Here is a 21,198-nt window from a genome sequence, read left to right as displayed (position 1 = left end):
TATCAGTTGTAGAGTCTCATGCTGTGTGTCTAATATTAAAGTCTTCTAATGTCATCCAGAGGATGGTCTCTGTGGTGTGTGTAAGAGAGAGGAGGTCTTGAAGGCTTTGACCTGCATCTGTGACATCAGATGAGATGTTGTATATGTTATAGATATTAACTTTTTTGAAGTTAGAGATCTTAACTGAGACACAGACAACATTTCTTGAGATATCTGCTATAGATTGAGTTGATGCAAGAGCTCTTTCATTTCTGACATAGAGCAGTACTCTGAGCCTCTTGATCCAGTTGAAGAAGAGTGAGATGAAGTGTTTGTATGAGAGATGACTTTTGAAGAGGTGGGTGAAGAGATCTGTAGCTATTCAGAGTTTCTGAATGACCACAATGTTGCAGACTCTTTCATCTGCTAGTGAGAGAGTGATGTCATGAAAGTTTGACTGTCTTTCTACATTGACTTGATATACAGTGAGTGTAGATTTGTGAGAAGAGCTGTGACTGCTCTTCATTAATGAAGGTTCAGACTTGATGTGATCTTGATGTCTGTTTGAGAGCAGGTTATTGAGTCTGTCTGATTGCTCTGAGAGCTAGTGACTGATGTCAGCAGAGCTGAGAGAGAAGATGAGATGAAGTCTCTAGAGTTTAGCTCTGAATTGCTCTTCTTCACTGAAGTTTGATGAGCTGAAATGAATGCTCTTCTGTCAGCTTTGTGTATTGAGTGTAGCTGATGGTGAGAGATGTGTTCTATACATTTAAAGACTATTTTGAGCCTCACTGGACAGTCAGTGCTGAGAGTGAGATGAAGGTCAAGACAGTTGCAGCAGTGAGCTGATGTTTGACATCTGTCTGAGTGTGCAGAACTGCTGCACTTCTTGCAACATAGAGATCACACACAGTTTCTTTCTGTGTGGAAGCTGTGACATCTTGTGCAAATTGAGATCTTTGACAATTTTTTGATTTTGTTAACCATCACTGAGTGACTGAAAAAATGAAGTTTGTTTGAAAAAAGATGCACTTCAGAGATTCATACTTCAACTCAGATGTACTCTTCATGCAGATTGAGGTTCATGGACTTCTTTGTTCAGTGACAACAGATGATTGAAGTCTGATGAACAGCATTTCAAATCTCAGAAAGAAGCATCTCTTCTGACACTGAAATCAGAGTGATATTCTGTTCTTCAAAGCTGTGTGTCAACTTCTTGATTGAACTGACTACAAAGATGATTCAGAATTTCTGTCACTCAATAAAATAGTCATCTACAGCAGCTTTCAGCTTATCTGCATGTTCAAGAATGAAGACTGTCTTTGCTGGGGAGGGGGCAGCCACAGTGATTTCTGATAAACAGTGTCATACATCAGTGATTCAGATCAGATCAGAGATCATGACATGTACTTGTTCACAAATAGCTTGAGAGTCTAGGTCACAAGCAGTGTGTGCTGCAGATAGTTTAATCATGACTCATTTGTCTTTCTGTTCTTGATGCAGAGAGCAGTTGACTCACTGTATCTGCTTCTTGTGAGATTGTCCCATTGCTGAAATGATTTGAGAGAGATTGTTTGAGAGAATTGCCTTAGCTGTTGCAGCAGTAGCATACATCTATGTAGACTTTGATTCAGTGATGAGGTCTTTAATGACTTTGACTATGCTGTGTCCCATGGCTTGCCTTAGTACAGCAGTCTGACATGATAGAGAGTTCTCATAAGTGCAGAGTATCAGGTCCAGTACTGCAGATAGCTTATTGCATAGCTCAAGCACTGCAGCTAGCTCTGCAGAGAAGAAGTTGTTGACATGACTCAGCAGAGCATTGAGCTTATAATTCACTGTGGAAGAGGAGTTCTTCATGGTTAGCAGGACTGCTTGAGTGCAGTCAGTCACATTCTCAATGGATTCTCCTCCTGGTGAGAGGGCCAGGTGGGGATTGAAGTTGATATTGATTTGATGTAGTTGAGCTGTGGTGGCTGTTGTAGTGTCTGATGCATCCTGGGATGTGGTGTTTTGGGGCTGGGAGGGGTCATCTGGGGGTTTTAGCAGAGCAGAGGAGATTGTGTGGGCTCTCTTCTTTTTAGAGTGAAGAGGAGCCTTGGTGATAGCAATGTTGCTGTTGTTTTGGCTCATCGCGGTGAAACTGGTGGCCTGAACAATGAATCTGCAGAAAATGTTGGGAGGAGAGTGATAACCACGTGATTTAGGCGGACTAGCCGCTTGGTGCTCACCAGCCACATAGAGTCCAGCCACTCCCTCACACGCAGATGAGCTTTGCTCTTGCTTAGTCATTCCTACAGCCAGTTTATTGGTTGATTGCCATCAAAAGAGCTACAAGCGACAAAACATCACTGCACGCAGTTTGATCCCCCTCCTGCGACTATCTTCGGCTCCGTTTCTCTTGCGGCCGGTCTACCTATATACTCCTCTCATAGCCAGCATGCCGGCAACCACCGCAGACACCTTGTCGCTGGTGACACGTACTGTCTCCGTCGCTCCATTAGTCCTCCTCTCAGTAGCAGACCACTACGGACGGTCAGCAAAGGGAACGAGAAGGCGAGTAGTCGGCGTGCTGCTGGGCCAGAATGATGGCAAGAATGTCAGAGTGTCAAACAGCTTCGCTGGTAAATTTAGATCTATAAACCCTGCGCTTTCCATTGTAGAAATATCTTCTGGGATAGCTAACACATTATGCGACTCCCTCTTAGTGCCCTTCGAGGAGGACGACAAGGACCCGTCCGTCTGGTTCTTAGATCACAATTTTGTAGAGTCGATGAATGATATGTTTAAGAAGATTAATGCTCGTGAGAAGCTTATAGGGTGGTACCATTCCGGCCCTAAGCTGAGAGCGGCTGATCTGGAGATCAATGAACTTTTCAAAAGATACACTCCAAACCCCTTACTAGTCATTATTGACGTACAGCCAAAGGAGGTTGGCGTCCCTACCGATGCCTACTTTGCTGTTGAGGAGATTAAAGATGTGCGCACCTATTTAGGCATAACCCTCCCCGGGTTCTATTAAGAGCTTTATTTTCTAACTTCGCAATCCGATCACCTAGGACGGAACTACTACATCAAAAACCTTTGTCCATACCCCCTCCATAATTGAAGCAGAAGAAGCAGAAGAGATCGGTGTCGAGCACCTCCTGAGGGATATAAGGGACGTTGCCGTCGGCACTCTTTCCACCCGGATAACATCCCAACTACAATCGTTACAAGGCCTCCACCTACGCCTCCGCGATATTGGTCAATATCTACAAAAAGTACTCGACGGCGACCTACCCGTGAATCACGCCATTCTTGGAAATCTCCAGGACGTTTTTAATCTCTTACCAAATCTTTCTACGCCCAAATCTAGTGCGAACGCCCCAGTGAATGGAACGGAGCAGTCGCAAACTGAGAACACGGAAGTTGCACGTGCAATGAGCATTAAGACCAACGACCAGCTTATGGCTATATATCTGAGCAGCTTGATCAGGGCCATCACTGCTTTCCATGACCTTATCGACAACAAGATTCAGAATCGTCAGCAGCTGGAGGAGCAGGAGGCGAAGAAGGAGGAGGAGAAGAATGGCTCGATGAATAACAGTATCAATGGCAACAACAATGGTAAGAAATCCAAATCGCCTACCGGCAACGATTCCAAAGAGGAGCAAGACGGCTCGAAGGAAAAGGGGAAAAAGAAAGGGTGAATTTTTGATTCTTGGCTGTGTCTTCTTCTACCCGTTTACGTTTTTCTCTTTTCCTCTTCGATCTAACCCCTCTACCTATGCCCCTATCCACCTTACCTAGCGTTTTGTTCCATGGCTTTACGGTGTTGTTAGCCAGCATATATTTGTAAAATACACGCCATGAAAATCAGATTCGTCTCTTTTAATTTTGTATTTTGTTGGCTGGGTGAAGCATCTATATCTACACCTCATGAATTCAGGAACCAGGGATTCTACAAAAGAGGTCGGGGTGACCATAGATGTCCCCCTTTATTACAAAGAAATCTTGCAAGCAGGTCAATGTCCCTCTACAAAACGTAGTCTGCGATAGTGGTGTAATTGATTCCGTGGCAGGCAGGCAACAGGAGTGTGGAGTGTCGAAGATGACCAACTGGATTGCTTCTCCGGTTAAAACAGAGGTTGCCGGATAACAATCCTCAGTCATCAACTTCATCAAAACTAGTTATTAACTTCCCATTTCGAAACCGTCGCTGCTCTCTAGATAGATGGCTTCTAAGTACGATGACGATACATGTACAGGAGGAGTAAGCCGTACTTAACACCCTCTTTCTCTCTCAGCTATTAATCACCAGATGCCCCCTGCTTCCCTTCCCTCTCCTCCCATCTCCATACCGTTTGCAGACTACAAACAAAGCCTCAGTTAAGATTTTGTCTTCAACCTGAAACATCTTTCAATCCCCCCCAAAGCAGTCTCTAGCCTGCCGCGAACCTCCCAGCCATCTCCTTCTCATCATCAACAACTACCTCCTCGACACCTCCTCCAAACAACCCTGGACACTGGCTCCCAAGTAGACATGCAAGTAAATGCTTACACACGGGCGTCCCGCCATCCATCATCTTCATTGTGCCCTTGACCAAAGTGCCACCAAATGGGAATGGACCGGCATTGTCAACTGGAGAAAATCCTACGTCTTCGTCTTCATTGTCACTGCCTTGATTTTGACTTTCAACTGAAGAATTGAATAGAGGAGGAACGGGAGCAGCATTCCGTATCCTATCTTCGCCAACCCATCTTTCTCCTTCAGAAGCACCCTGGGAAGAAGATCCCAAGGGTCGAAATGCAGCTAGCGTAAAGGCCGGGCAAGAGCAGTTCCAGGCATTTAGGCAGACAATATGTGACTTTTCATAATTGGTATTTCCTCTTGTTGTGTTCATTGCATAATAAGAAGCCACAGAAGCAGAGGTTGGAGACGAAGATGTAGATGAACGGATGAAGTAAACTCCCGTGTCATTTCTACCATGCTGCTGCTGCTGTTGTTGTCGCGCAGCATCTGCTGCCAACTTGTAATCATATCTCCTAATAATCTTGCGATCTAGGATATCCAAGGCGAGCAGCAGCTCATTGGGGAAGAGACAGTGAAGCGTTAGGAGCAGGGGTTTTACTTTTGATAGCTGGAGACCGGGGAGTTGGGTGAATGGGTTATTATTTGCGCCTGTTGCTGAAGTGGGAGATGTTGGTCCGGGGTATTGATATTGATCATGCTGGTCATCGTTGCGGTCTTCTGTTGCAGCAGCTGTCGGTGGTGGTGGATGGAATTGGGATAAACGATGGATGATTGAGGTGATGAATTGGGAGGATGACGGAAGAGGCGCCTCCATAGTTTTCATTGGGTTGAGATATTCACAATTGTCTTGGAGATGTTTCCTTGGTTCATGGTATCTCGCTAGCTAGCTTGGGTGCTGCTATAATAGTGTTTTGAATAGTTAATGCATAGTTAAATATCTATGGTTACGGAAATGCTGGTCTTGATACAAAAGTTCAACTTCATGTTCAAACCCTGACAGGACGCCAAAACGAGAAGAAAAACAATAAAAATAAAAGAGAGAGAGGAGAAAGAGAAACACGCTTTGGGAAATCCTTCTTTTCCTTCTTTTTCTCAAATTTAGTAAACACATTCATTTCTATATATTCTATCCATCAATAGAAGGCTACTCGTACAGATAATATAGACAGGGTAGACTTCGAAAATTCACATTTCCTCGCCAGAGCCGAAAAGAAAAGAAAGATGACGAAAGGGAAAAGCTTTCACTATTTAGCAATATATGTAGTTATGCCGGGTATAGGCAACGAAAGGATAGAATGATACCACCAAAATCATTAACTCGTGAGGTAGATCTAACCTCTATATATATCTTCCTTTAAACGGGTTGACCAGCAAACCAATCTACGGAAGACGGCGACCATTGTTGCCGAATACACAACTGTAGGAAAGATGCACCAAAATATAAGTGTTTTAGATCACTAGTTGTTGTATCTTAGCTTTTGGGTAGAGGGAGATTTCGGCACGTCGCAATCACTTTATCGCAGCTTTTTAAACTCGCAGCCACGGTCTCCGGGTTCGTCCGTGGGCAAAAGGCGTTTAACAGCCATATCCAATCTGCCCTGAAGAGTCCCAGTCAGAGCCATATTGCCCATGGTAATATTCACCCACATTTGCGCTGGCTGTTCCGTCGTCGATTTGGACCTAGGTGTAGAAACACCGGCTTTTTCAGAGAGTGTTTGGGAAAAGAAATCATAAAAACGTGATGCTAGTGCTGAATGGTCATCTTCACCTTCTTGCGTTACTCCTGGAGAAGTTTTGCTGGCGTGTAGTTGACTGGCTTTCTCAGTGCCTGATGCTTGTGGCTCTGAATATATCCTGGAGTAAAAAAATACATATGGAGTCTCATTCCATCCATGAGAGCCATCTGCGATATCGTTGAATTGGATTTTTGTCACCTTTTCGTCATCAATCTTAGACCATACTCCATTGGGTTGTTTCGCAAAGGTGATGTAGTGGCCTTCTTCAACAGCCAGACCCAAATGGAATATAACTGAAACGAGCTGATATCGAAGTCCTTCCCCGGTATTATCGCCGGTGTTATCATAATGACTTGTGAGATCTAGCTCTTCTCCGAACGTCAGGTTGGTGAAAACTTTCATAGATTTGTTATCTATTACCTTGAATCGATCAACTTGTACAATGAGAATTTCGGGTGCCCTCCTAATACGGGCTGTGTCGGCAGGAGATAGGGCGATGTGGCATGTTGTACAGACCCTATCCAACAAGGCCTCGTTTTCTAGGTATGTGGCGATTCCCTCTTCGATTCTTCTGGTTTGCGCCATTAATGGTGGTGGAATGGCGTACAGTATGTTCGACGTCCGAGTCTCCGAGTCACATTTTGGTGCCGTACAGCCCAGGCAAGTTCGAGTAAGTAACAGCGAGGTCCGAAACATCTGTTCGAAGTACTTTTTCTCTCTATAACGATCTCAGTCAGACTTTAACCGGACTATTAAACTTCGCCATAAACTAACCTCTTATTTCCGTGTTCTTCTCGCTCGGCTGCTAAGCTGCCTATCAAGTAGGTTAAAAATTCTACAACGTCTTCCTGTTGAGGAATGATATCTTCACCCTGCTGCTCTGGGAAACCCCATTGTAATTTCAACAAATGCTTATTCCAAAGTGTGGTCATATGCGAATTTAGAGTATCCGCCTGTATAGTGTTCGACCAGTACAACTTGGAATACATATCCCAACTGAAAGCTAGGCAATCCGGGTTAGCTTCATTGCCAGAGATACATCGGCGGGCCCGTAGCCAATTCACGAACACGGGGGAATGCAGCAGCGATATAAAGGCGCTATTGCGATAACAGAGGACATTATTTTCATTTGGCATTCCTCTCGATAGTAACGACATATACTCCCGGTTCCACTTGAACTAAATTATCAGCAGCTGTCTCAAAAACTAATCGGAGTAGACAGGGTAAATGAAGAAAATTCTTAAAATTTTACCTGTCTGCTATGCGATACTGCTTCTTTATTCCCCGAGACATTGGATTTTTCGGGGGCTTCTACACCCAAATCCACCGCGCCGTTATACGTAGCTGCCTCCTCATTCCCTGATGTAGCATGGCTTTTCCCTTTACGACTCATGTTGTGCAACCTAGAAGAACGATTTTTGAAGCAATATTTGTATTCCGTAAAATTGTAAATGTCCAAATCGGCGAATCGATGATAGACATCAAAGACAACAGAGACAACAGAAGACAGTCTCGGCCGGTATATTTTGTCAAAGAAGAAGAAAATTTGCCCAACGAAGATAGGAGAAGCTCCCTGAAATGCAGCACCCACCATTGCAATTGCTTTCTCTCTTTTATCTTTCATTCTTATAGCTCTTATAGAGCTAATTTAAAAAGTAGATGTTTTAAAAGAAAACATCATAGAAAGCCCTCATAACCCCTTCACCTATAATGAAAAAGGTATTTCGTAAACAAAAAGAAATGAATTGCTCCATCCTGTACTCCACATGGCATCTAACAAAAAGACGAATTCCTTTGTAAACATGAAGCTCGTAGCTGGAATGAATAGCCTTTATCAGTCTCGTTTCAACCATTGTATTCTGAGAAGAAAAGAACAAAAAAAAAACCCTAACAAGTACAAGCTGTGTTGACTGTGAGAATAGTCCAGTCTCCCAACAATGAGCATATACAGAAACCGTAATGAATTGAGATATACCAAAGAGCGTTGCTGGAGATAGATCGATGATATGAATCGGTTTCGCAGGGGCAGGGTAATAATCGAAGGGTTTCCAGGAATAAGGAGAACATCTCTGCTTAGTCATCAGAACTTTGATAAGTAACTTAACTTCTCCCCCTCTGATGCCCCAACCAGTTGACGTCTAAACCAGCTGGAAACAAGAAACAATGACTCACCGTCCCATGTCATAGCAAAGAGGGCTTTCTCGTTCGCGCGGTGGTCTCGTAAGTGGCCGGCTTCCCCTTTGACTGGGATTTTGGACTACAATTCCTAAACCTTCTCTCACCATGGTGGAACTGCCGGACCCCACCATTGACCTGGACTGGACCGGTTATGTCGGTTCAATCCAGTCGCATTTTGTCGAGAACGCAAAAAAATATCCAGACCGAGTATGCGTGGTGGAAACGAAATCGTCCGAAGGTCCTGAGAGGAGGTTCAACTACAGACAGATCTACGAGGCAGCTAATACTCTGGCTCACTACCTCCACGATGCAGGAGTCACCAATGGGGATGTCGTTATGATCTGGGCCCACCGCTCTGTTGACTTGGTTGTGAGCATCATGGGCACTCTGGTATGGCTTACTGTTTTTTGGTAGCTCATTGTAATGGTGGTGTTCAGTCAGTTGATGCTAATATGCTCATAGATGTCTGCCGCAACGATGAGTATCCTTGATCCCGCCTACCCACCGGCAAGGCAGCAGATATATCTGGAGGTTTCCCAGCCTTGCGCCTTGGTTAACATTGCAAGGGCAACGGATGAGGCTGGTCCTTTAGCCCCAATTGTGCGAAAGTATATTGATGAAGAGCTCAAACTGAAGGCTGAGGTCCCTTCCCTGCGTATCCATGACAATGGCTTTTTGTCCGGGGGCGAGATTGACGGCACAGATATCTTTGCCCAGGTCAGAGCGAAGGCTTCTTCACCTCCAGATACTCTTGTGGGGCCTGACAGTAACCCCACGCTCTCCTTCACTTCTGGTAGTGAAGGAAAACCGAAAGGTGTACTCGGGCGTCATTTCAGTTTGGCCAAGTACTTTGACTGGATGGCCGAGAGATTTGAACTTACTTCAGAGAGCAGATTTACTCTCTTGTCCGGAATTGCGCATGATCCTGTTCAACGAGATATTTTCACTCCCCTATTTCTTGGTGCACAGTTATTGGTTCCCTCCAAGGAGGATATCCAACATGAGAGGCTTGCGGAATGGATGGCCGAACACAAGCCCACAGTTACTCATTTAACACCGGCTATGGGTCAGATTCTTGTTGGAGGCGCATCCGCCAAATTTCCCTCCTTGGATAGGGCGTTCTTTGTTGGCGACGTTTTGACTACGAGAGACTGTAGGAGTCTTAGGGAACTTGCCGTTAACGTCAACATTGTTAACATGTATGGAACCACTGAAACTCAGCGAGCAGTAAGCTACTATGAAATACCCAGTCGCGCAAAGGATCCCAATTTCTTGGACAAACTCAAGGATACTGTGCCAGCTGGGAAGGGAATGAAGGATGTACAGCTCTTAACCGTCAATCGAGAAGATCGAACCAAGTTATGCAAGATTGGAGAAGTGGGAGAGATTTACGTCCGCGCTGCTGGCCTTGCTGAGGGTTACAAAGGGGATAAGGCGTTGAACGACCAAAAGTTTCTGATGAATTGGTTTGTGGACAACGAGAAATGGGTCGAAGCTGACAAGAAGAATGACAAAGGTGAGCCGTGGAGGAAGTACTATAAGGGACCTCGAGACAGACTTTATCGGACTGGTGACCTTGGGAGATACTTGGAGACAGGAGATGTGGAATGTACAGGTCGCGCAGATGACCAGGTCAAGATCCGAGGCTTCCGAATCGAGCTCAATGACATTGACAATAATTTGCGCCAACACCCTTTAATCAGAGACTGCAAGACTCTTGTCCGGAGAGATATATATGAGGAGCAAACGCTCGCTAGTTACATTGTCCCGGAACTGAAGGAGTGGCCCCAATGGCTCAAAAGTCGAGACCTCGAGGATATTGAGGATGAAGGGACTGATATTGGCTCTGCAATTATCTATTCCAAGCGCTTTAGGCGAATGCAAACTGAAGTAAGGGATCATTTGAAAGGACGTTTACCCAGCTACGCGGTTCCGACAATATTTATTTTCCTTAACAAGTTACCCCTTAATCCGAATGGGAAAGTCGATAAGCAGAAACTCCCGTTACCTGATATTGTAGAACAGGCCGAGCCTGCTTCCTCTGAGGATTTGAAGAGATGGGAGTCGATGTCTGAAACGGAGCGAACTGTTGCTACCAAGTGGGCTGGACTTATTCGTGGACTTAACGCAAAGACCATTATCCCTGAGAACGACTTCTTCGATCTTGGAGGCCACAGCATCCTGGCCCAACAAATGTTGCTAACCATCCGCAAAGAGCTCGGGGTGAATGTTTCAATAAACACTTTTTACGAACATCCAAACTTAGGAGGATTTAGTGCCCAAGTTGATAAACAACTCAGCTTAAAGAATGGCGTCGTGGAAAGCGGTGGCGCCACGGAAGCAGATAAGCATTCCTCATATTCCCAGTCTCTAGACGAGCTTCTCAAGAAACTACCTGATACATACCAAACGGCTGATCCAGAAATCATTCGCAACTCGCCACATCTCACTGTCTTCCTTACTGGTGCGACTGGCTTCTTGGGCTCCTACATTATCAAGGACATTATGGAGAGAACCAGTCCTGCTATCAATCTCATTGTCCACATGAGAGGTGTAAAGGATTTAAAAGCTGCACTCTATCGACTTCGACGGTCCCTACAGGGCTACGGCCTATGGCAAGAGGAGTGGGCAAGTCGACTGAGCTTCGTCGTCGGCGACTTGTCAAAACCGCAATTCGGTATTCACCAGCAAGCTTGGCAGAGGCTAGCCCAGGAAGTCGATTTAGTGATCCACAATGGTGCTTTAGTCCATTGGGTTCGGAGATACAACGACATGATGGCCGCAAACGTCCTTTCAACACTCGACGCCATGAGGCTTTGCAACGAAGGAAAACCGAAGATTTTCACCTTTGTGAGTTCCACCAGTGTCCTTGACACTGACCACTATGTCAAACTCTCAGATCAGCGGCTGAGCACTGGCCGAGGTTCCATATCAGAAGATGATGATCTGGAGGGCAGCCGAACCGGTCTTGGAACCGGCTACGGACAGACAAAGTGGGTGTCTGAGCAACTCGTCCGTGCAGCCAGTAAAAGGGGCCTGCTCGGTTCTGTGATTCGACCCGGATACATCTTAGGTGATACAGAGACAGGAGTCTGTAATACCGATGACTTCTTGATCCGTATGCTGAAAGGCTGTATTCAATTATCAAGCCGACCACACATCGTCAACACTGTAAATTCTGTTCCGGTGAAACATGTCGCCCGAGTGGTTGTGGCTGCGGGCCTCAACCCCCTCCCAGGCGGCGTACACGTCGTCCATGTTACTGGTCACCCCCGCCTACGTATGAACGAATACCTCTCCTTCCTTGAATTTTATGGCTATAAAGTCCTCGAAGTCGACTATGACATTTGGAAGGATGAGCTCGAGAAATATGTGTCAGCTGGTGGTTCAGAAAAGGATCAGGAACAACACGCCCTGATGCCACTCTACCACTTCTGTGTTAACGATCTACCAGCTACAACTCGAGCTCCCGAACTTGATGACAGAAATGCCGTCAAGATCCTGAAGGCTGATGCAGTGAACTGGACTGGGGTTGATGAAAGTGCCGGTTATGGCATCACAAGGGAGGACGTGGGCAGATACCTAAGCTACCTGGCAGAAATCGGGTTCGTGAGTCGCCCATCGGTCAAAGGGCGGCCACTACCTAAGGTCAATATCAGTGCAGCGCAGCTGGAAGCTGTGGGAGCTGTGGGTGGTCGTGGTAGTGTGCCAAAGTAAATATATGTGTCTTTTGCGTCTCTTATAGAGGGTGGTGGTATGTCCTCTTTTCTATGATGTAGCGAATTCCCTCGACACATCAAATAATTTTTGGGTTATAAAAAAATAGAAATGTTTTTGGTTGGGCCGGTTAAGCACATGCCGTTTATTTTTCCTTTTCCCATTTTCTTATGAGAAGTTAGGGGTTCATTTTTAATTACATAATTTCGTAGTGCTACTTCGCTTGTATCTAATCTGTACCTCAATTCAACAAGTAACTATGATCATCCTGCCATAAAAAATAAACCCGTCCACCCCGGACATCTTCCCCTAAGAAACACTTCTCAAATCTCCTCCATATCCTCATCATCCAACCCAAGATCCAACGGCGGGAAATCACCCACCTCAACTTTCTCTGGCTTCACGAACACGCCTCGCTTTTCCAGGCAGGTAAAATACCTCCTGCCACCAATAGATCCATCATTCTTGCCAGTGGGTTCATCGAGTTCGATGCCGATCCAAAGTGGTCCAGCTGAGGCAGTGATTCTTTCATTATCATCATCTTCATCATCATCATCTTCTTCTTCGTCTTCTCCTGCGGATAATGATAGCGATTTCACAAGCGGGGATGGAATGGTGGGGACGGGACCGATAAAGCGAATTGTCCCACGCCGGATATGGGGAGGGGCGGAGGGGTGGATTATTGCGCGCTTGGAGAGTTCGATACCTGGAACGGATGTCAACAGTTTATACACATAGGCATACGTATATAAAAAAAAACAAGGTTCCCTTTTCGCATCTCTTACTTACCTCTCTGTTGAATCTCTTTCTGGTCTTTCTCCACTTGCTGCTTAAGGATTTCTTCAGGGGAGAGGGCGTTAGGGTCGAAGCGTCCGAGCTTCTGGGATTTCTTCCACGATAGGACGCTGTTGGGACGGGATTCGTAGGTTGAGATTGGGAGGACATATTTTTCTACTGAGGAGAGGTCGCTGAAATCCGGGCGGGCTGCTTGGGGTCGAGTGTCATGGATCTAGTTGAGGGATCAACTTGAGCAAACTGGATATAGGCAAAAGATGGAGAATAATCGTGGCTTTCAGTGAATAAAGGCAGGTACGACAACGCAAGAAAGGAAAGGAAAGGGAAAAACATTGGTTGCGCTGATGATTCGGTTAGAGGTTGAAGCGAGTTTTTCGTCATCCAATTGCAACAAGATGAGCTGTCCTAAGGAGACTGAGATGAAACTTTCTGCTGCTCTGTCCTGACTGGCGATATACTTGTGCAGGACGTAATTTGGCCAGACGGCAACAGAGATGCTGTGGGGATTCATGTGATCACGATCATCTTTAACTCACTCCCCGGAGAGCAATCTAGTAGTGGCTTGTTGGATAGTTACCCATTGTGGTGAGGATGGTTGAGAGATCCCAGTCATGTTATAGGGGCAGCTAGCTCGCCAGCGGATGGGTTGTGCCCACGGTTGTCCCCACCTTTATATATAACAATAACACGTATTGAAATTATAATAAACACGGGAGTAAAATGAAACCAAGAGAATAGATAAACGTCCAAAGAGGCCTCAAAGCTCTTCTTGTGCCGTACATACCTCGAACTCACATCCCCTGCCAAGCCCCCAATCACCAACAATCCGATCATCACCGTCAACCCATTGGTCGTCTTTACCGGGGGCCTTCAGTTTGAGTCTCTGACTGGATGGGGGAATTCCAGTCATAGTTTCTAGTTTCGATTTTAGCTGCGAAACTGTCCATGTTGGCGTTATGCGCCGTTCTGAGGCGAACGATGTCCCAACCTGTGATGGACCACCGCTGGTTGGAGCAACGGATATGATGACGGGGATGTCCATGGGAGTGCGCTGAAACGCCATGTTCAGAGCTTTTCAGATAGTGAAAACCTCTTCTAGAGTCTATGGAAACTGGAGATTGTTTGTCTTGGATAGGTTCTTTTGAACTAAGAATCCGCTGATATCTTGTTACTAGATTCTTGATGTCAGTTCTGTTTCGGGGAGGTGATATCTATTTTCTTGTGAGGGGCTTACTTGTTAAAAGGGAAAATTACAAGATATAGAAATCAAGTCCTCATACTCACGGTGAATTGGTTTCAAGTGAAAAATTGACTACTTGGTGCGAAATACTCCAATTATGCGATGGGCGACCACAGACCAGCCAAGATAGGCTAGTAACTAGTTATAGTTAACCTTGGTCGAACAACTTACTTACGGATTTGATGCAGTTCGCATTTAGGTTCTTCGTATGGCTGAGGGTTAAGGGGGAAAAGGGACTCCGGTTTTTCAGTTGCAATGTCTCTGAAACCGACGGCAGATGGAGAAGTCGATACGACTGCAATCAGGATATTATCACCTACAACTTTTGAGTTTATTATTTAACTAAAGACTTTCAGGTTGGTATAACCTACCATTCGAATAACTACACAGTTACACACAAATAACATCAAATCTGATCATCCTCCATATATTTGGCCCCCGACTGTCTGTAATTACATGCCCAAATTGCCATCAACGGATGCTATGTAAAACATTCCGATAACTAACATTCCGGGATATCGAAACAAGTCCCAACACGTGACAGATCTGGCGTTTAAAGGGCGATCTAAACGCCACAGCCGAAACTTTCATGTCACTCACTGAGTGCATCGATTCTTGCGCGGGGAAATTCTTAACAATCTCATCATCCCGTGATGGTCAAGAAATCCACCGGTTTTCGGTCCGAGTCCTGTATATGTCAAGGGTTAGCAGGAACGGAGTCCCCATCTCTCAGTATCCAATTCTTGGTCAGTTGCTAATTCATTGCTAGGAGCCATGGAAAGCAGTGATGCGGAGAGGTACGAAGAACTGTATGTTCACAATGTCTACCAAGAAATCGCAGACCACTTCTCCTCCACAAGATATAAGGTTTGGCTGATCTTTTCCTTTTGCACCTGGTTCCTGCAACCTCTGTCTCACTGCCGGGTTTTATGTATCTGAGTGTGGCCCAAGCTCACAGAAAGCACCATGGTCCTCCCCTCAGCCTTGGCCAATTGTCGAACGTTTTTTAAAAGAACAGCCTCCCGGCTCGATCGGACTCGATATTGGCTGCGGCAATGGCAAATACCTACCAGTAAACTCCAACGTTTTCATTGTTGCGTCAGACAGGTAAGTCAGAATTGCGGGTGTTCCCGATGATCGTGCCTCCGGCCCATGGGGATCTATCCATATACATATGCGCGTCTGAACATGCAAGGGTCAGATCCGAAGCCTTGGCGCGAATTTCCAGCAGGCATTATCCGCACTCTGTGATTGTCGCTGACAATCTAAATTTGCCGCATCCGGATGGTTTCTTCGACTTCGCCATTTCCATTGCGGTGGTTCATCACCTATCAACTCCTGAACGCAGGGTTAGAGCTGTCCAGTCTATCCTTCAGACACTCAGACCACCTCGCAATGGGCAAGAAGGTGGCAAAGCGTTAATATATGTCTGGGCGCTAGAACAGAAAACCAGTAGAAGGGGGTGGGATGCTGGAGATGACCAGGACGTCATGGTCCCATGGGTGCGACAGAAGAAAAGCATGGATGCTCAATCTGATGAGTCAACCAAGACTTTCCGCCGGTACTATCATTTATATCAATCGCAGGAGCTGGAGAGGGACATTGTCGCAGCCGGTGGCGATGTGTTGGATCACGGCTATGAAAAGGACAACTGGTGGGCAATCGCAAGCATAAAGCCGCTGGATTGAATTGGGACACTCTAAAATGCTACCACTATCTCAAGCATCTGGTCTTGAATGTGGGTACTATGAAAACCTATTGAAACAAAAAAAAAATAACAATAATAACTAATAAAACGGGATATTAAACGTTGTCATCGAAAAGATATAAAAAACGAGAGTGAGAAATGGAGAGGGCCAACCAAACGTGGCTAAAACTACATATGCACAACCCGAAAGACATATATAAAGGAATAAGGAGGAAGAAATCGGGAGCAGGAGAGCAAGAAGATCTTGGGAATAATGGCAATAATGGGAAAGGAAGCAGGGGAATCAAAAAAAAAAAAAAACATGGACAAGGAAAAGAAAGGAAAAATCACAAAAAATCGTGCCTATAAGTCTATCTGTCCCCCAACCATGCTATGCATTCATATTCCGAGACAACCTATTATATTTCACTGCCACGAAAGAAAACTTTTATCTATCTCCTAGACCGGGTTCCTCCTCCTATGCGGGGTTCCTACACGACTCTGTTCTGTAGGCGACTTCGGGGACCTCCTCAAAGGATAATGCTCACGCGACTGACTAGACGCAGCTCCAGCAGAGAGTTCGGCAACAGGAGGAAGTTGCTGACCTTGCACTCCTCGTGTCCCTGCGTCTCGCCTCGATCTCGGCGTTGTCGCTCTGTGTCTGTGTGGCTTCTGAGGTGGTTCTGATGTTGTATTTGAAAGCGAAAACGATTTCACTCCAGCACGTCTAGCCATCTCTTGTTTCCCTAGCTGCCAATGCATCGCTTCAGCTGATCTCCACGAGCGGCCTAAAATATCTGCTATTTTAGTCCACATCTCCCGTCTGAACCTGGATTTTTCTGTAGGTCAATAAACACGCTCGTTTTCGCTTGGGAGGAAGCATCTTTAGCTGCAAGCTTACCTTTCGTACTGCCTAGCCAGCATGTTCTTAAGATCCTCATCCCACTCGCTCCGTGGTTTAAGGTAATTTTGGTAATGAAGACGACAACCAATTGCACTTCGGCCAGGTATCCTGTTGCTGATGTCGTTCCATTTCATTGAACTACCTCGCAGTTCTGTGATCAGAGCATCTTCATCAGCTGACCACTTCGATTGCCTTTTGGCTGGAACTTCCAGTGGCGGGGCTGGCTGTCGTCGTTTTGCTGGTACGGTGGATCCGGCGATTGGGGAAATAGGTAGTCGCGTTTCGATTGCCTTTGGGAGTATTGTTGAGCAGGGAGAGCCTGCAGTTGTTCCTGCTGGGGCTGGCACAACTACAGACTCTGTCACCGGGCTGACTGTTGTATATGTCTCTTTTGCCTCATCTTGAGACAAGAGGAGCGATGAGATATCCACCTTTGCTGTGGGTTCTGTGTCCGGGGGAAAGGCTACGGGGTCCACCGTGGCTGGTAGGAAATAAGGGGGAACTTGCCAGTCGACCTAGCGAGGGCACCTATCTGGCAATAGGAAGGAGGGCAGGGTAGGATGCAAGCAAAAAGGTGTTTAGAAACCTGCGAAACAGTTCTCTGAAAGAAGAAGAGCAAGGTGGCAGAGGATGATGTTCCTACGATGAATATATATACACGCGAGCAAAAGAAGGATTGAATGAACCGAAGCAGTTTGAGCTCAGTGTGCGCTGCAGCCCATCACCCGCGCCACCGCCCTCACACCATGTGGATGTGATGGGAATTGGGCGGAAATGAGGCTAGAGGAACGGTCAGAGGAAATAGGGTAGGGACCAGGGAAGGGAAGCTTTGTCTCCGTCGTGTGGTACAGTACCAATCTGATCTCGAACGGATGGAATACTCCTGACGGAAAAGAAAAAGTGTGCGAGGAGTCGGGGTCGAACTAGTGCTGCCTTATTTTCCGCTTCAAGCTTTCTCGACCAATCGTGGGATACTCAGGATGTCGCAGAATCACTGGTTACCATCTTCCTTCGCTCCACCAACGAACTTCCAATCGTCAGGTCTCGTCCTTTGCTGCTTGCCCTATGGCTGTTTCACTGGTGACAGGGGATAATGATGGCAAAATAGCTGCAGGAAACGATGGGAGAGGGGAGAGAACATGTTCTCTACGATATAGCTAGTGTGTGTGGAGTATGGAAGGAGGAGACACAGAGAACCCGGACGATGAAGATAGGTTAATTCAGCAGCTAACTATCAGGCACGTTGAAAACTGGCTGGCAGCTTAGCCTTCCGCAGCAACTGAAAACACACAATGACATATTAGTGTCAGTCATTGTCTTCATTTATTGGAGCATGCCGTCGACAGGTTTAACCTTGCTTTTTTTTTTTTTTTCTTTAACTCCCTTGGCTTTGCCCTTCCTGCTTTTAGGTTGGCTGGCTTAAGTTCCTTGCACTTCATGCAACCCGAATCCAAGCCCGAGTCTTTTTGCCTTCGACCTGTTTACATTTTACGACCATACACGATGGGCAGTGGTGCAGAATAAAAAAAAAAAAGCAGAGAAAGAACGATTAGGGATAATGCAAAAACCCAAAATAAATTTTTTTTAGGAAGATGAACTGTGGAGCTGCATATAACTCCGTGGTGACACCGTTCATTCAACAGATGTAAGTCTATGCGTGGACTCTCCGAACCTCTATTTAATTTTTAATTGGTTTTACCACCTATATTATTCTGTACTTTTATATTTCTAACTACGTTTCTCTTCAATCGCGACAGCAGAATATTAAATTCAAGATAGAGAATCTAGCCGAGCTCAAGTGAGTCTGTCGGGGAAAATGGATTATGATGAAAAGGGGAACCCTCTGACTGTTCAATCGGAATTTACCAATGGTGCAAATACACAATTCTGTCTCAAAATAGGTCGGGGAGGCGGGGAGGCGGGGAGGCGGGGACGCTGGGGGAGGCGAAGAGGAAGAATGCATGTACAGTACGAACCGTTCAACTGGTCTGGTTGGCTACTTTTTCAGAATAGAGCTGGGAGGAGGCGGAGGAGGCGGAGGAGGATATGTTGTCAACGGTGGAGAACAATAAGATTTGGAGGCTATTAAATAGTCAACTAGTTACGAAAAAGAAAGAAAAGAAAAAGAAAAAGAAAAGAGAGCGAGAGAGCGAGAGAGAGGGAAGAAAGAAAGATCTCGGGCCATTTAGCCATTTGGTATTTTCCTATCAACAAGCTGTAGGAAAGCTTCGTTAACTAACTAACCTTTCAGCCAGTTATGTTTGACATTAATTGCTATCTGTATTCTGTATTCCTACCTGACCTGATTCACATCAGCCACCTGACCGATTTTCTTTGCCTTCCCTGGACAACACGCACACACTCTCGGAGATCTCTCTCTCTCGCCTGGCTCGTGGAAGCATCCCATGCCCGCTCCGTATTGCTATTGCCAGGAGCGCTGCTCTGAGAAATATCGGTCTGGGATTGTATCCCCCTAACCTCCCCTGTGCAGGTTAGCTAGCTATGCAAGATCGCCGGCGAGGTATTTGACCTAAGTTTCTCCCAGGGCTCCTTCATCTTAGCAAACTGCATTTCCTATATTTCGAAACTTCATTGGTTTTAACCTCAAGTCCAGCCTGGCCCCGCCATTATCCTGCGAGAACGGAGTATATATTAATAGATTCGTGAACTCTTACCGCAAGACTCCCAGCCCAAGGCTGCCTAAAACGGAGTCCAAAAGAAACGGTTGAATTGCTTCACCATTCTTGCAGGACTAGGGCCATGCCCATGTCCAATATCCGTACAAATATGTGTTGGAGATACAAGATAACTACACCAATAATTTTGAGCGGTCATTATCCATTCAAGGCCTCCCGGTCACCCTGATCCGCATCTATCCATACCTCACCTCCATGACGTCCACTGTTATCCAATAAGCTATCTGAACCTGAAGCATAAAGCAAGAATGGCCAAGGTACAAGCTGGTTGTCAGAGACGGGAGCTGAAAGTCTGAAGCCTTGGAAGCCCTCCTTCATATCTTACAAACAGGGACCCCAGTTCACGCTGTCCCTGTTGGCTTGTGCAGCATCATCTCATCTTCATGAAATTTGTGGATAGCCTACATGCGGAGTAAAGGACTGTATAGTTGCTTTCTATTTGTAATATTGATACCTATTCACGTTCAGACCTTGGCAATTCTTGAATTTCAGAGTCAACGAGCAGTTAACTAGTTACAAGTATCTTCTGGACATAAAACTAACTGCTGGGTATCAGGCGTCTGAGAACAATCGTCGTGTCTTTGGCCCTTATTTTCAAGATTTTGTTAATTAACTACCCATGCCGAAGCCCAGTCAGGCTTGCTGGACTAAGAAATAATTTTTGTCTCAAAATAAAATCACATGGATATTTTTTTTTTTTAAAAAAAAAAAAAAAAAATCTTATTTATTTATATGAATATCCCTCAGCGTTAGTATGGTAGTTAACCTATTAGGTTATACCCACTATAGTTACGCAGGGAGATGTCTTTATTTTCTTTTCCATCTTAACAAGATCGACCAAAGGGCTAAGAACAAAGAGACCAGTTATTTCAAAGACACCGTATTTCATAGTTATACATATGGCATGCGCTGCGGGGGCCCTCGATCGATCTTCATGGGAGGAGCGCGGGTATAGAAATTTATCAATATCCGCTGGGCTGTTTTGAATAAGAACCCTTTCACCCAATCACCAATTACGAACCGTAACTTGAGCCGTTTCGAGGGATTGATTCTTCCTACTTGTGCTCTCTCCTGCTTTGTGGCGTCCTCTTCTTTCTTGCAAAAAGCACCACCGTATCCTGGAAAAATACAATGTTGCGGTGAAGAAACTTTGGAAACGGCGAACTGGTGATCCTGTCGGTAGCCGTTTAAAAAAAAAAATATCAGGATCAAAGAAAAGAAAAGAAAGAAAAGGAAAGGGAAAAGGGAATGAAGAATAAGTCCAAGAGGGTCAGCTCTATCGTCATATCCTATTTTCAGTCGAGTAGGGGTAATATATTTTTATCGAGTTGAATAACCAAGATCGCGAAAAAATAAAAGGCGGGATGTGTGAAAGAAGTCCTTCAGAAGAGCCTAATTCTTACACACAGGGTCTCTATCAAAGTCCTATTTCCTTTTCCCAGCTCAATTCATTTCCGTGCCTGACTCTACTTTCCGGTGTCCCGCCGTAGCACCAGATATCTAACAGCAAATCATCCATGTAGGTGATTTGTGGGGTTATATATTACTCCTAGACTTTCCATACCCATTGTACGTGACAGGCATCCGACCCAATGTCTTGAGCATATTGCGGTGAACATTTCATTGCTAATTCTGTCAGAGCGCAGTGCGAATTGGCCCCCAAATAAGCAATTGACTGTGAATAAAAGCCTTTTTCTTTCAGTTTAACCGATCAACGTCGTGTGAAAGTTATGTATAATCTCCATGCGGT

General features: G+C 45.5%; 7 protein-coding genes across 7 annotated transcripts; 3 read left to right on the top strand and 4 right to left on the bottom strand.

Annotated features, from left to right (window-relative positions):
* Window positions 1-2,419: 2,419 nt before the first annotated feature.
* PADG_08095 (26S proteasome regulatory subunit rpn-8) lies at window positions 2,420-3,671 on the top strand (the record flags this gene model as incomplete). Its single annotated transcript, XM_010765170.1, has 3 exons — window positions 2,420-2,603; window positions 2,688-2,959; window positions 3,039-3,671. 3 exons carry the CDS (start codon window positions 2,420-2,422, stop codon window positions 3,669-3,671), a joined length of 1,089 nt encoding a protein of 362 aa, XP_010763472.1.
* Window positions 3,672-4,403: 732 nt separating this feature from the next.
* Window positions 4,404-5,309, bottom strand: PADG_08094 (uncharacterized protein; the record flags this gene model as incomplete). The annotated part of the gene is made up of 1 exon (XM_010765169.1): window positions 4,404-5,309. The coding sequence occupies one exon, from the start codon at window positions 5,307-5,309 to the stop codon at window positions 4,404-4,406; it is 906 nt and encodes a 301-aa protein (XP_010763471.1).
* Window positions 5,310-6,009: 700 nt separating this feature from the next.
* PADG_08093 (uncharacterized protein) lies at window positions 6,010-7,624 on the bottom strand (the record flags this gene model as incomplete). Its single annotated transcript, XM_010765137.1, has 3 exons — window positions 6,010-6,949; window positions 7,006-7,409; window positions 7,484-7,624. 3 exons carry the CDS (start codon window positions 7,622-7,624, stop codon window positions 6,010-6,012), a joined length of 1,485 nt encoding a protein of 494 aa, XP_010763439.1.
* Window positions 7,625-8,514: 890 nt separating this feature from the next.
* On the top strand, window positions 8,515-12,126 carry PADG_08092 (L-aminoadipate-semialdehyde dehydrogenase; the record flags this gene model as incomplete). Its single annotated transcript, XM_010765168.1, has 2 exons — window positions 8,515-8,799; window positions 8,872-12,126. 2 exons carry the CDS (start codon window positions 8,515-8,517, stop codon window positions 12,124-12,126), a joined length of 3,540 nt encoding a protein of 1,179 aa, XP_010763470.1.
* Window positions 12,127-12,449: 323 nt separating this feature from the next.
* Window positions 12,450-13,984, bottom strand: PADG_08091 (uncharacterized protein; the record flags this gene model as incomplete). Its single annotated transcript, XM_010765167.1, has 3 exons — window positions 12,450-12,832; window positions 12,916-13,135; window positions 13,706-13,984. The coding sequence occupies 3 exons, from the start codon at window positions 13,982-13,984 to the stop codon at window positions 12,450-12,452; spliced, it is 882 nt and encodes a 293-aa protein (XP_010763469.1).
* A 951-nt stretch (window positions 13,985-14,935) lies between these two features.
* PADG_08090 (tRNA (carboxymethyluridine(34)-5-O)-methyltransferase) lies at window positions 14,936-15,849 on the top strand (the record flags this gene model as incomplete). Its single annotated transcript, XM_010765166.1, has 3 exons — window positions 14,936-15,028; window positions 15,144-15,268; window positions 15,363-15,849. The coding sequence occupies 3 exons, from the start codon at window positions 14,936-14,938 to the stop codon at window positions 15,847-15,849; spliced, it is 705 nt and encodes a 234-aa protein (XP_010763468.1).
* A 458-nt stretch (window positions 15,850-16,307) lies between these two features.
* Window positions 16,308-19,766, bottom strand: PADG_08089 (uncharacterized protein; the record flags this gene model as incomplete). Its single annotated transcript, XM_010765136.1, has 6 exons — window positions 16,308-16,677; window positions 16,750-17,233; window positions 18,997-19,030; window positions 19,111-19,248; window positions 19,436-19,504; window positions 19,635-19,766. The coding sequence occupies 6 exons, from the start codon at window positions 19,764-19,766 to the stop codon at window positions 16,308-16,310; spliced, it is 1,227 nt and encodes a 408-aa protein (XP_010763438.1).
* Between the last annotated feature and the right edge of the window lie 1,432 nt (window positions 19,767-21,198).

Source organism: Paracoccidioides brasiliensis (genome assembly GCF_000150735.1).
Source record: "Paracoccidioides brasiliensis Pb18 unplaced genomic scaffold supercont2.14, whole genome shotgun sequence".
Taxonomy (NCBI): Eukaryota; Fungi; Ascomycota; class Eurotiomycetes; order Onygenales; family Ajellomycetaceae; genus Paracoccidioides; species Paracoccidioides brasiliensis.
Note: the sequence above shows the minus strand (reverse complement) of the source record. Positions and strands in the feature narration are given on the sequence as shown.